Here is a 13,009-nt window from a genome sequence, read left to right as displayed (position 1 = left end):
GGGACCCGGTGACACCCCATTGAAGAGCTGTAGGCTGTGGATCTCTTAAGATCTCACTGTTGGGTTTGTAAGGCCATGTTACTCCTAAATTTCTATCTTGTTCAAAGAGAAGATATAAAACAAAGTTCTAAGCTAATCGACCTTAGTGTTCTCCTTTTTTTAAAAGAATCGATAAGAGAATAGATAAAGAATCGAATCGTTAAACAGAATCGAAAATGGAATCGGAATCGTGAAAATCTTATCAATACCCATCCCTATGAGACACCCACTAAAAGTGAGGATGCGCAACCCAATATGTGTAAGGTATTATTCAAACACTGATAAAACTTCATTTAGCATGGACTACTACTATACTGTTTCTGTCTCACATTATGAAATAAACCCATAGCCTGATTACAGATCACATTTTTACATGAAAAACACTCAGGTCAATTGATTGTGTTATCATGATCCGATTTAATGCAAACACAATATGCTCCTCTTAGATGTCTTCATTCAGTAAAGTTGATGTCAGAACGAATGCTGCTAGATCATCAAGCAACAGTGGAACATTTGAGGAGGGCTCTGAATATTGAATATCATTGCTCCAGTTCAAAGCATTTTAGAGCAGTGGTGATATGTTCCAGAGACAAGAGAACAGAGTGAAGTTGAGAACACAATGTACCCTTCCAGTCTTTGAATCCAGTCTGCAGCCACACCGGCACATCAGTCTCACACAGGGAGGATGGTAATTAGCAGAATATGACACTGTGCGCCACTTTTAAGTTTGTGCTTTTGTGTGTGCCTGAAGAGTTTTAGGTTTCAGTGTGTTTGCTAGAAGGCACCAAGGTGAAAAGGTGAAATGCAAAGAAGTGTGTAAGCACATAGGATATTAGGAGTAGTCCCAGTGGAGCAGACAGAGTCATGGTATGGAAAAGACAGATGACGGTGTCAAATACAGATAAATGAAAACAAGGAAAACTGGAGAGTAACGATGCTTTGAACTTTAAAAATGGCCAGGAGGGAAATCATTGGACACTGAACTGTTCTTTGAAGTTGCTGATTGTCATCAGGGATCTTGGTATTGTTGCAGATGCTTTTGTCACTATAACAGTTTGGGAATCAGCAGTCAGTGTTTCTCTGTTCAAATTAATTTTCACCCTGACAGTTAACTTCCTGTAGTTCTATGGATTCTTTTTTTTTTAGTACACGTTACCGGTACTGAGTCCTCTTGTTTTCAATGAAGAGGAGAAAAGAACACACTATATTAAAAACATAAAACTAAAAATAGGAACAAAATCTCCTAGCAAAAATAATCTGTGTGATAAATGAATATTTTTTTCCAGTTAAAAAATAAAATAATAAGATAAATAAAATGTAACGAAATTGAAACTTTCACTGGAAGCAGATTCTTTCTTTCTTTTTATGTGCTTTATTTTATTTTTTGCTCATTAAATAATCTTTTAAATGCTTTGAATACCTCATAAGAGTAGAATAGGGCTATTTATATTTAAATTACAATTTAGATCTAATTCCACAAACATACATTGCTTCAGCAGGACAGTGAGGTGTTACTGTGGTGCTTCTTGATGATAAACATCCACCAGCCACTGTTGATTACACTTGTTAAGCTGCTTATTAACACAAATGTCTCATCGCTTGGCAGCAATTAAGTTTATCTGGGCATATAGAAATGTTTAAGACGACCTGCTGAGGTTCAAAGCGGGCTTCAGAATCGGGAAGAAAGGTGATTTAAGTGACTTTGAACACGGCATGTTTGTTTGTATTAGACAGGTTGGTGTTTTCCCACACAACCTTCTATAGTGTGTACAGAGAATATCTGAAAAAGAGAAAATATCCAGCGAGCCACAGTTCTCTGACTGAAAATGCCTTGTTGATTCCAGAAGTCAGAGGAGATTGGCTAGACTGCTTCAAGCTAACAGGCAGGCTCAAATAGCCACTTGTTAAACCAAGGTATGAAGAATCTGTGAGCACACAGGTCAAACCTTGTAGCAGTTGGACAAGAGCACACTGAGCGTCAGCCTGTCAACTAAGAAAATAATTCTGAGGCCACAGTTCACATAGGATCACCAGAATTGGACAATAGGTGATTGGAAAAACGGTGAGGAGTCTCGTGATCAGATCTCAGTTCAGTATGCCATCTTGGATGGGAGGTTTGCCTCATGGATGGCAAATTTGCAGCAACTCCATAGTCCAGTACTAATCAGCTATAAAGTGCCTAGTAAGTGCACGTTGGGTTAAAAAACATGTAAAAATGTCGCGCCCCCCCCCAAAAAAAAAAAAAAAAAAAAACGTGGTAGAAAATAGGAGAAAAACAAGGACATGGTGCGGAGAAGCTGTGACTTTTGAAAGGGTCTCGGCCCACACCTGCCACTCTTCTCAGGTTTCAGGTTTCTGCTCCCACAGTTTAACCTGACGCCCCCGTTCTCTCATAAATGGTTAAGATTCATTTGTGTTCATCACACAGCGAATGTAAGAGATCACCATTTTAAAGTTTCCTTATTAAATATTGTTTTTTGCTTAAGTGAAATGATTCAAAAGAACTGCATGCCAGTCAGCTGTACATTCACCTCCTTTTTTAAGCAGATATAAGGCCTTTTTAGGATAAAGAAGAGAAGAATTAAGTAATTAATATGAGTAATCTCAGCTCCTTGGCAGAGATGACAGTGCCACCTACAGAAACTCAAACGTCACCAGCAGCAAATAAGACATCAGAGTACCACCCACGCTGTTTTATTCACAGGTGAACTGCGGGAATTGCTATGCACACCAGAGCCTTGTGCGCTTATCACAGTGGATGACGCAACACACCAACGTTTCAGATTTCACAGATTACTACTTTAAAGAAGACGTTATCACACAATTCCCCTGATTGCACTAAAATGACAACAGCTTCAAAGTTATAGCCTTAGTTGGATAAAATGTTTAATGTGAATGTCAAAGCGTTCTTATAATTGTGATTTTGATGCATTTGAAACTCGTAAGCTTTCATTCTCCTGATTGGATCTCGAGCATCATAGTCATTTTCTAAGGTGTCTGTTCAACAAGTAATCAGTACTTTGATCCACTGTTTATTTAAGAAACACTGTTTTTTTTTAAATCATTTTGTTTATTTTGGGGTTTGCAAATCCCAATCATGCTTCTTCTACAAATTGTGCTGCATATCTGCACAATCACTTTGTGATTTACAAACACAAATCTGATTCCGATTTGTGATATCCAAAGATTAATTTTACTGTATTCTCTGTGTCCCTTTTCAGAGACATCAAACCTGACAACATACTACTAGATGAACATGGTAAGATGCCCTGTTTCTTTATATTTTTTTATTAATTAATTAATTTCAGTGTCAGTGAATGAAATTTCCATCAAAAAGACTCACCGTTAAAAATTCAACACTTCAACTGCATCTAACTAAGAATTTCACCCAACTTCTAACCTCTGGGTTGCACAATTGCAGATCAAAGTAGCTGCAATGCACAGAGACAGCTTTCACATTTACTGACTAGATAGGTCTTGCAACACAAAGCAGCACAAAGCGGGAAAAGGCCTCTTACCAGAGAAGGCCTGCACAAGTGAAATCTTATGTTTTGTCCAAACTGTCAGTTTGAGTTGGCTGAAGCTGTGTGACATTTAAGCAAAGCTTTTTTTCTTTCTCTCTGAACCATGGGATGAAATAAAATGGAGCGATGTAACGGGGAGTGGAAAACAAGGTTATATTCATCATGTCTTCTCCATGTGCGAAAAGAGAAACTTAGAATTCTTGTGTGTGTGTCAGAAGGATGGAATTATCGATAGAGTTTCATAACGGGTTTTAGTGTCAGCTCTCGATTCAGTAAGTAGACGATGTTTTATTATTCTGTATTCTTCACTGTGAAGAAAAGAATGGGAATTGTTCTTATGTAAGCACGGCAAAAATAGGCTTGAATTCCAAATTTTGTTATACGAGGGAAGACTCAGTCATGACACTATGACACACAGTCGCTTAAAGTTCAGGGATTTAATCTAGAAGCATAAGTAGATAGCTGCGAAAGAGTCCGGAGACAACATTTCAAATGCAGCATCGTCCAGGTGGATGTTTTTGTGAGGTATATTCTTGACAAATGGGTTGCATAGTTGTGGATTGTGAGAACAGGTCCTACTAAAGGATATCGGGCTCTGGTGCCACCTTAGTGGATTTTTTCATCTTGGTCAGATAATTAACCTGCTGGAGGCCAGTTTGTTGGGCTCTGGTAGTGCTCCTCCTGTTCCTCGTACAAAAAAGCAGATTCTGATCCTGCTGCTGGGTTGATGGTAAATGGCCTGTATTTGTATAGCGCTTTACTAGTCCCTAAGGACCCCAAAGCACTTTACACATTCAGTCATCAACCCATTCACACACAGGTGATGGCAAGCTACCACAGCCGCCCTGGGGCACACTGACGGAGGCGAGGCTGCCGGACATTGGCGCCACCGGGCCCTCTGACTACCACCAGCAGGCAACGGGTGAAGTGTCTTGCCCAAGAACACAATGACCGAGACTGTCGGAGCCAAGACTCGAACCGGCAACCTTCCAATTACAAGACAAACTGCCAACTCTCGAGCCACGATCACACGATGGCCTTTTGTGGCCCTGTCCAGCTCTCTATGTTTGAAAGCACCCATCTTTGTATCTTCACCACTTTTTAAACTGTCCTTAGAGCCACAACAAACCTTCTTGTGAAGAATGTGATGGGTGTGCAATTTTGAAAGATTTGGACTATCTGTGCAACCTGAACGGGCTACAGGTACCACTCGTACACAAGTAAAAACATGGCATTATTAACAAAAAACGATCTTATTTATGCATTGATTATATTTTTATTATTATATCATATTTATTTGCACTTGTCTTTTAAGGTCATGCTAGTTTGTTTGTCATATTCCTGTTTTCTCTGTTTCACCGTGTTACAATTGATGCAAATGCATCAATTGCTCTGCAGTAGGTTTTAAATCTAACTTAACAGGGACACGACTTTTAAGGTGTTTTTGTTGGTTATTATAGCAAAGGCTGTCTAGCAGTGCACTGCTGATATTTAAATCAGTGCATAACTAATTCACTAACTAGACTGGAGAATTATTTCCTTTGTTTTAAAAAGCCGCCTCACATCAAAGTGTCCGTTTTGTTCATATACTGCAGTGTAGTGCACACATGCACAGACACACACCCCTAAACTCCTTAGATATCAGAGGGCATGGGGCAGCTGCTCAAGAGAGCCAAAGGGATATGTGGGATGGCAGCCCTGCTGTCACAACAGGCAGACAAAGAAAGACAGACAGAGAAAGAGCGTGAGGCGAGGATACGACACAAAGGAGGAAAGTGATGAACACACATTTCTGAAAAGATTTATCAAAGGAGAAAAAATGCAACAGACAGACAGAGATGCATAAGGAAAGAACAGAGATAAAAGCGAAAAGCAGAGAGAAAGAGCATTTGAGGGAGGGGGGGAGGCAGCATTGACAGCTCCTGCCTAATTTCCACAGGACAACAGACGATCACTTGTGGTTCCTGCCTGTATGTGTGTGTGTCCTTTAAAACTCACTAAGCACTTCTCTCCTCGTCATGCATTCTGCCCACACTCTTGTTTTTTTTCCCTGCATAGACCTTTAGTTTACCTCTTCACTGAAGTCTAAAACAGCATGAGGTGTCAGAGGGGGGTAGCAAGCTGTTTGCTTCTGCATTTTGAAAGCTGGAATTGACCTGTGCTCCTGTATCCCTCTGGGAGCTGCTTCATATAGAGAAAAACAATTTACTCGTGCACATGTGACGTTGCTTTGTTAAACAGCATAGCGCTTAGGATGCTGAGTGAAGCTCCAGGAGGGCCAGGTCTATTTTATCCTCTGTGAGATTATATGCACCTTTCCTACGAAAACGAACACACAGCACATTAAAAGAATATTGTGATTGAAACCACGGGTCTCTTCTCCACGACTTAACAAACACTGATAATTGCATCTGCATACGTATGGCACGTCAGCTCACATCTGACTCATAAAAGGTAGCATGCGATCGTTCTGTTTTAGAGAAAGCAGGGAGCTTTCAAGCTAACACACACCTGCAAGCTAAAATAGTAATGACTTCCATGTGTGTGTCAACTAGCAATTTTCACAGCATGAAAAACTATCACTTGAAATTGAAATTGGTGTTCTGGAATACTGGCTTTTACCTTAATGAGGAACATTAATGATTAGTATGCTTGAGGTTACTTTAACAGTCTCTACATGTGTTGAGTGAAGGCAAAGCATGTCTTCATTAAAACAATTAGATATGCTTTATTTTTTCATTATTTCACCATTATGATTTGACAGCTCAAGTGCTTCTTGTTCATTGTGGTATTATGTGGCATAAATCAGATTGCACAACAGCGTTTCGGCACACGGGGATTTGAAAGGTGGAAAAGGTGGCACCTGATTGCAGAGTTTACACACACTGCGGTGAGACAACCCGACACCAATGTCACAAACAAAGATTATTACACTAGCGAGATACTGACTGAGAAAAGCTTATTTCAGCAGACTTCAATCCATGGTCTTTGTTTTGGCATTACCTCAACAACAGCTCACAGATCAAAAAGATTATGAATATTAACACATTAATTCCAAATATTTCTGATGCAGAACAAAATCCTTTTTGGCTCAAATGCTTTCAGTGTAATAATATTAATATAAAAAAGACTGAAACGAGGCACCAGTGCTGATTTAGTTGAGGCTCTAGACAGTTTTATTAGGAAAAAAGAGAGATGCACTGTGTTATGCTGTTTAAATAACACTTAAGAATAAACTGTAGGGGTAGTTTTCTTTCAGTCCTCAGATGGGCATTGCAACTGAAAAGAGTCATTGGTTAAAAGTGTATTAATGAAGAAATCTCTGGTTGCTTACATCTCACATGTAGTGCACAATTTGCTGGATGATGTCACTTTTTGGGAAAAATTCAGACTTTATGCTGTATGGCCCTGCAGTAAGTGTTAATACATATAACTGTGGCTACAAAAATGGATCCAAGAAATTGATTTGGGTGCATGTTGTGAGGTATTGGTAATGAAAGCCATACTAAAAATAGAAGAGCTATGCAGCAGCAGGATATGGCCTAAGCAAAGCTTGACAGTTGTCGTGGTAATCCCATAAAACACATTAGATAACTAAGCCACCAGGCCTCCTGCTGAACCATTGTTCAGTGGCCACTTAAACACTCACAAGCAGGGACAGTGGGAATGGTACTTTAAAATAAAAAGAATCACCCAGGGATCCACTTAAGCTTAACTCATAATGCACCCCACGAGTCAAGAGCCGCTACTTTATTAAATCCATCCAGTGTAACTGGCAAGTATTCCATGGATGCCCAACTGTTGTGACGCACCTCTTATGAGGTATTCAAAGCAATTCATTAAAATCCTGCCGCTTAACAAGATCAACAATAGGGAGTTGATTGGTGATTTGAGAAAAAAAAGGTACTCATACAAATACACACTCCACTGTTAAATCAATGTATACTACATTGCCAAGTGTATTCACTTATTCATCCCAATCATTAAATTCAGCAGTTCCAACCACTTTCATGGCCACGGGTGTATAAGATCAACTACTGAGGCATGCAGACGGCTTCTACAAATATTTGTGAAAGAATGGGTCGCTCTCAGGAGCTCAGTGAATTGTAGCATGGTACCGTGACATGATGCCACCTGTGCAACAAGTCCAGTCGTGAAATTTCCTTGCTGCTAAATATTCCACAGTCAGCGGTTAGCGGTATTATAGCAAAGGGAGTGAGAGCAACAGCAACTCAGCCACGAAGTGTTAGGCCACATAAAATCATGGAGAAAGTCAGCGGATGCTGAGGGACACACAGGTCACCAGCTTTCTGCAGAGTCAATCACTAAAGACCTCCGAACTTCATACAGCTTTCAAATTAACTCACTCACTCATCATGGAATTGGTTTCCATGTCTGAGCACCTGCATCCAAGCCTTACAACATCAAGCGCAATGCAAAAAAGTCTAACGCAGCAGTGTAAGTGTAAGCAGTGGAGACGTGTTTTCTGGAGTGACAAATCATGCTTTTCCTTCTGGAAGCCTAATGGACGAGTCTGGGTTTGGCAACTGCCAGGGGAATGGTAATTGTTTAACTGCAGGGTGCCAAGTGTAAAGTTTGGTGGAGGGGTGATTATGGTGTAGGGTTGTTTTTTAGGAGTTGGGCTCACCCCAGTTTGGGGATGGTCCCTTCCTGTTCCAACATGGCTGTGCACCAGTGCACAAAGCAAGGTTCATAAAAACATGGATAAGCAAGTTTGGTGTGGGAGAACATGACTAGACTGCACAGAGTCCTCATCTCAGTCTGATAGAACGCCTTTGGGATGAATCAGAGTGGAGACTGCAGGCCAGGCCTTCTCACCATCATCAGTTTATGACTGATATTAAACCCTATGGATTGAGAACAAGATGTCAATCAAGTTCAAATGCATGTGATGGCAGACGAGTGAATACTTGGCAATGTAGTGTATGTGAAGTGGGGTAAGCTGAGCTCTTTGAGGTTCCTGGGTTTTTCTATATCACAGAGAACTTGTCATTGTCATCGCACTTCTCCATTGTTGTAAACAAAGCTCAGAAAAGACTGTAGTTAAGACAGGAAACGTAGAAAGCGAAAGTCCTTCGCCAAGTTATTGTAAACTTCTGCAGGAGAAGGATCTAAATCCCCAAACTCGTGCATAGCTCAAAGCTAGAAGGCTCTGCATCTTTTGATTAATGCTATTAACACAGTAATATCAGTGAGGTGTCTGCATAGTGCCAAAACAATGTCATCCACAGCCTGTTCACCCTGCTGCCACCATCGTCCCTGTTGATCGAGAAGTTTCTGCTAATTCTTTCCTCAGGCTATGAGACTGAGCTGAATTCATTCTCCACATTTCATCACTTATAATATGCAGCATTTTGAGGACAGCTGTCTTTTTCTTCTCACTCCTGCGGTCTAAATTTCCTGTCTAAATCTGTCTCCTGTAAAGCAAAAACAGATGAAAACATAGAGAGATAATTTCTAACTGCTGATCTATTTTAGGTATACAGGGGTCTTGGACTTTTCCAAGCTGTGCTAGGGTGAGAGGTGTGGTATACCATGGACAGTTTGCCTGTCCACCACAGGTTTAACAGAGAGACACATACAACCACAAATACTCACATTCATACCCACAGCCAAATTAGGGACACCACTTGCCCTAACATGCAGACTTACAAACATGCAGACATACAGAACGGCCACATCCGTCCTCAAGCTTCAAATCAGGAACCTTCTTTCTGGGAGGTGACGGTGCTAACCACCATGATACTCACAGGAAAATAGGCGGAAACACAAAGAAAAACAATAAAGCCTTACTCGTACTCAAGCATCATTTGAGTGTCAACTGCTGTTTAAGCTCTGCTACACAGCTGTCACAGTGATCCAACTTCATTAACAGAGCTCCTTTGATAATAACAGAAAACCAAATATTCGTCCATGTGCTTTAGAAAAGTCACACACCAGTACCTGAAAATACTTCAGACTGCAAAAAAGCAGCAAAAGAAATGGGAATTAATAGAAAAATACATGTTAAACTTCTTGGTTTTATAACACACTATATCAGTATCTGTGTGCATGGCAAACCCTGCAGTATGTGTTATATTGCAATGCAATATGACACAGGTCAGTTGTCAAGAATGAGACATTTGAGGTAACAAAATCTCTCTGTTCTTTAGGGCACGTCCATCTAACAGACTTCAACATCGCAGCCATTGTAAAAGACGACCTCAAAGCAACATCCATTGCTGGAACCAAACCATACATGGGTAAGAAAATGACATTTTGACAAGAAAAGGCTACTGGAATTGAAACGGTTTGAAACTCTGCCCTTTAATCTTAAGAAATCAACACAATAAATCTTCCTCAGCTTTCGGTGAAGTGGACTTCCACCGCTGGATGTTCCAAAGGCTGCTTCAATTTTCAGTTAGAAAAAGAATTGTGCAAATGCTGTTGCAGGGTCGGCTCTGAGATTGAGGCGGTAGTTTTAAAAAGAACAAAAACTCTTTAGTTTCAAAAATATTTAAATTATACTTTCATAAAATATTTAAATACACATGAAAAAGAGATGAAAGATGGATAGTTCACAGAGCTTGACTGAGTGAATTTACATCTGTCACTTTAATAAATTATTAATAAAAACTACATCCAATAAATAAAACTTTATTTTAAGGTGAACTTTGGATGTTAAAGCTACATTTGCATTTTTTGATGGGACCAAAAAAAACCCCAAAAATATTTGTAGTTAATATATATGTAAATATATATGTAGTGCATTATTGAGTCTTTATTGCATACTGTAAGAATCATATAATAAAATTAAATAAAGGACTTGCTTTCACTTGTTTCCAGCACATCTTCAGTTTTGTCCTTATCGTGAGTCTTAAATAAGACTTATGTGGATTCAGCTCCAAAGAGATCAGATAGGTTGAATAGGATTTGAGGCCAGTATGAATGATGACCATGCATTTGGATGTGTTTGCGTGCATGCTTAAAGGGGACATGTGAATTGTGAGCTTTTTTGTTTTCTTTTTCCCTTAAAAATTGTGCATTCAGGTTAGAAAATGACCTTGGAACAATGTGCGACCAGACTCCAGGTGAATTCTCTACAGTATAATAGATAATTCATGGCTGCTCTGGGGAAAAAAAGAACCCTTCCTCCCCTTCTCTAAGAACCATTAGTAGATAAGCTACACTTTTTCCATTTCAGCAAGAAGGCAGAGCAAACCTAAAGGAGAGGTGGGGGATTTGTGTGAGAGCCTGCATGTTTCTGAGTATAGTTCCTCACAGTCCTGCGTGTAATATAGATAAAGATCCGCAGACGAAACGGTAAGAGATTAGCCACAGAAGGCTTTTCTACTGACTATTTAAAATCACAGATGACTAGATGATTCGCTTCCACAGAAGAATAAAAAAAGCAGTTTTATTTGTTTAATTGGATGTTTTTCTTAATCTGTTATTCATTACAGAGATAATCTGATATAATATAGTTCAAAGAGCATGTCAAAATATTTATTTTACCCCTGGGAAAAAGAATGAAATTGATGCTTTCCATCACTGAACCCTAAAAAAAATACTCAACAGAAAATGACTTAATCTCTTTTGTGCACAAGCAACCAAGGCACCGTGTACTAGACAACTTAAATGACATGTACAGATGTTACGCCTGTGGGTATGTTGATACAGATGCTACGCCTGTTTTAAATTAGTCTTTAATTAAGTTACCTAACCTGAACCCTCTGAGAAAAAAGACCAGGAATCATTATTTTATCTGCAAGAGAATATTGACCTAAAGATTGGTAATTGTGTAAAAAAAAAAAAAGTAACAAATAAATACATCCAAGTATATAATTTACTGAACTCATTATTATTATTAAAGAAAAAGTAAAGAAAGAAAGAAAGAAGACCACTGTTTGAGATCGAGTACAAAAGTGCTACCATGCAAAGAATTGTTAGCCTAGCAAGAGTGAAATACCTTTCCCAGTATATATGTTCTTAAGTATATAGGCTAAAAAAGATTTACATTACATTTTCTTAATTATTAGATGCTACTACAATAAACTGATTACTTTCAAAGTCACTTCTGTTTGAGTAGGTTAAAATGACTTGTTTTTTATTGTTACCATTTTACCCACCAAGTAGGCTGTTGTAGCACTCTGACTTCTTGCATTAAAATGAATAGTCTTGGAACAAAAGGTGCTCTGTGTCTTCCAAACACATTGACCCTACGATCCAACGTCAGAGTCTCGACTCATCACGTGAATCAGGCACTGATCCGACACCTCAAACAGCTGGGGAACGAGAAGCTCAAAACAAGAGCCCATAGCAGAATAGGCTGTTTGACATTGGCAGAAACGATTTGGGACAAAAGGTTTTCATGGTGGTAACTCTGCTGGTCAACCCACAAAATGCATTATTTAAGGCAGGGGTGGGCAATTCCAGGCCTCAACGGCCAGTGTCCTGCAGGTTTTAGACATTTCCTTGATCTAACGCAGCTGATTTAAATGGCTAAATGACCTCCTCAACATGTCTTGAAGTTCTCCAGAGGCCTGGTAATGAGCTAATCATTTGATTCAGCTGTATTGACCCAGGGTAATATCTAAAACCTGCAGGACGCCGGCCCTTGAGGCTTGGAGTTCCCCACCCCTAAAAAAGGGGAAATAAACAGGCTTTCCAATGGTAGAAGATTTATTGCCAATAAGCATTGTCACAGCAATGAAAATGATCAACCAAATCTTTTTTGTGCTAAGTTTATTTATCAAACAATTCAAGTACAGATGAAAAAAATGCTACAATATCCCTGGCCTCCCCCTATTTCATGTCTGGAGGAATCCTACAGTTAAAATAAACCCATCCAAACAGCCCGAGAGAAGGGAATGAAAAAACATTAATAACACAAGATGTCATAAAGTGTTATAATGCATTATTTATGTTGTACAATATTTTTTTGTCCATCAGCGCCTGAGCTCTTTCAGTCCTTTGAGGGGTCCCACCCCGGCTACTCCTTCTCTGTTGACTGGTGGTCACTGGGGATTACGGCCTATGAGCTACTAAGAGGACAGGTAATTTAGACACATACGGAGTACACCACAATGTCTACATCACAGATTACTTCTGTGCGGTCTGACACACTTAGCTGCATTCAATAATGCATAGGACGCTGAGTGCTAGAAAAATCCTGTTAGTAGGAGTTTAGACAGCCTCTACAAAACAAAAGGAAGACGAAGTTATAATTGAATCTTATGTTTAAGCTGACCTTACTGGGATAGATGTTTAATCGTTTAGTCGTGGTGCGAGACCAATCGCTGCAGAAGAGTGAGAAAATCGAATCGGAGTTATTCAGAGAGCCATATAATTGGAATTGATTTTCAAAATGATATTTATTTATCTTGTGCACTTCCCACCTGGAGAGTTTAGTTCTGATGTCATGGAAGCAAACACAGGACATGATC

At 39.5% G+C, this 13,009-nt stretch overlaps 1 protein-coding gene across 1 annotated transcript in view; it reads left to right on the top strand.

The window, feature by feature from the left end:
* stk32a (serine/threonine kinase 32A) overlaps nt 1-13,009 on the top strand; it is a 67,548-nt gene that overhangs the window by 36,537 nt on the left and 18,002 nt on the right. Inside the window, exons 6-8 of the mRNA XM_082548477.1 lie at nt 3,261-3,298; nt 9,737-9,826; nt 12,516-12,619. Coding sequence (XP_082404603.1) covers nt 3,261-3,298; nt 9,737-9,826; nt 12,516-12,619 — 232 coding nt within the window. The remainder of the gene's footprint in view (nt 1-3,260; nt 3,299-9,736; nt 9,827-12,515; nt 12,620-13,009) is intronic.

Source organism: Aulonocara stuartgranti, assembly GCF_965226115.1.
Source record: "Aulonocara stuartgranti genome assembly, chromosome: 10".
Classification (NCBI taxonomy): Eukaryota; Metazoa; Chordata; class Actinopteri; order Cichliformes; family Cichlidae; genus Aulonocara; species Aulonocara stuartgranti.
The sequence above is the reverse complement of the archived record's forward strand: the minus strand, read 5'-3'. Positions and strand labels throughout refer to the sequence as shown.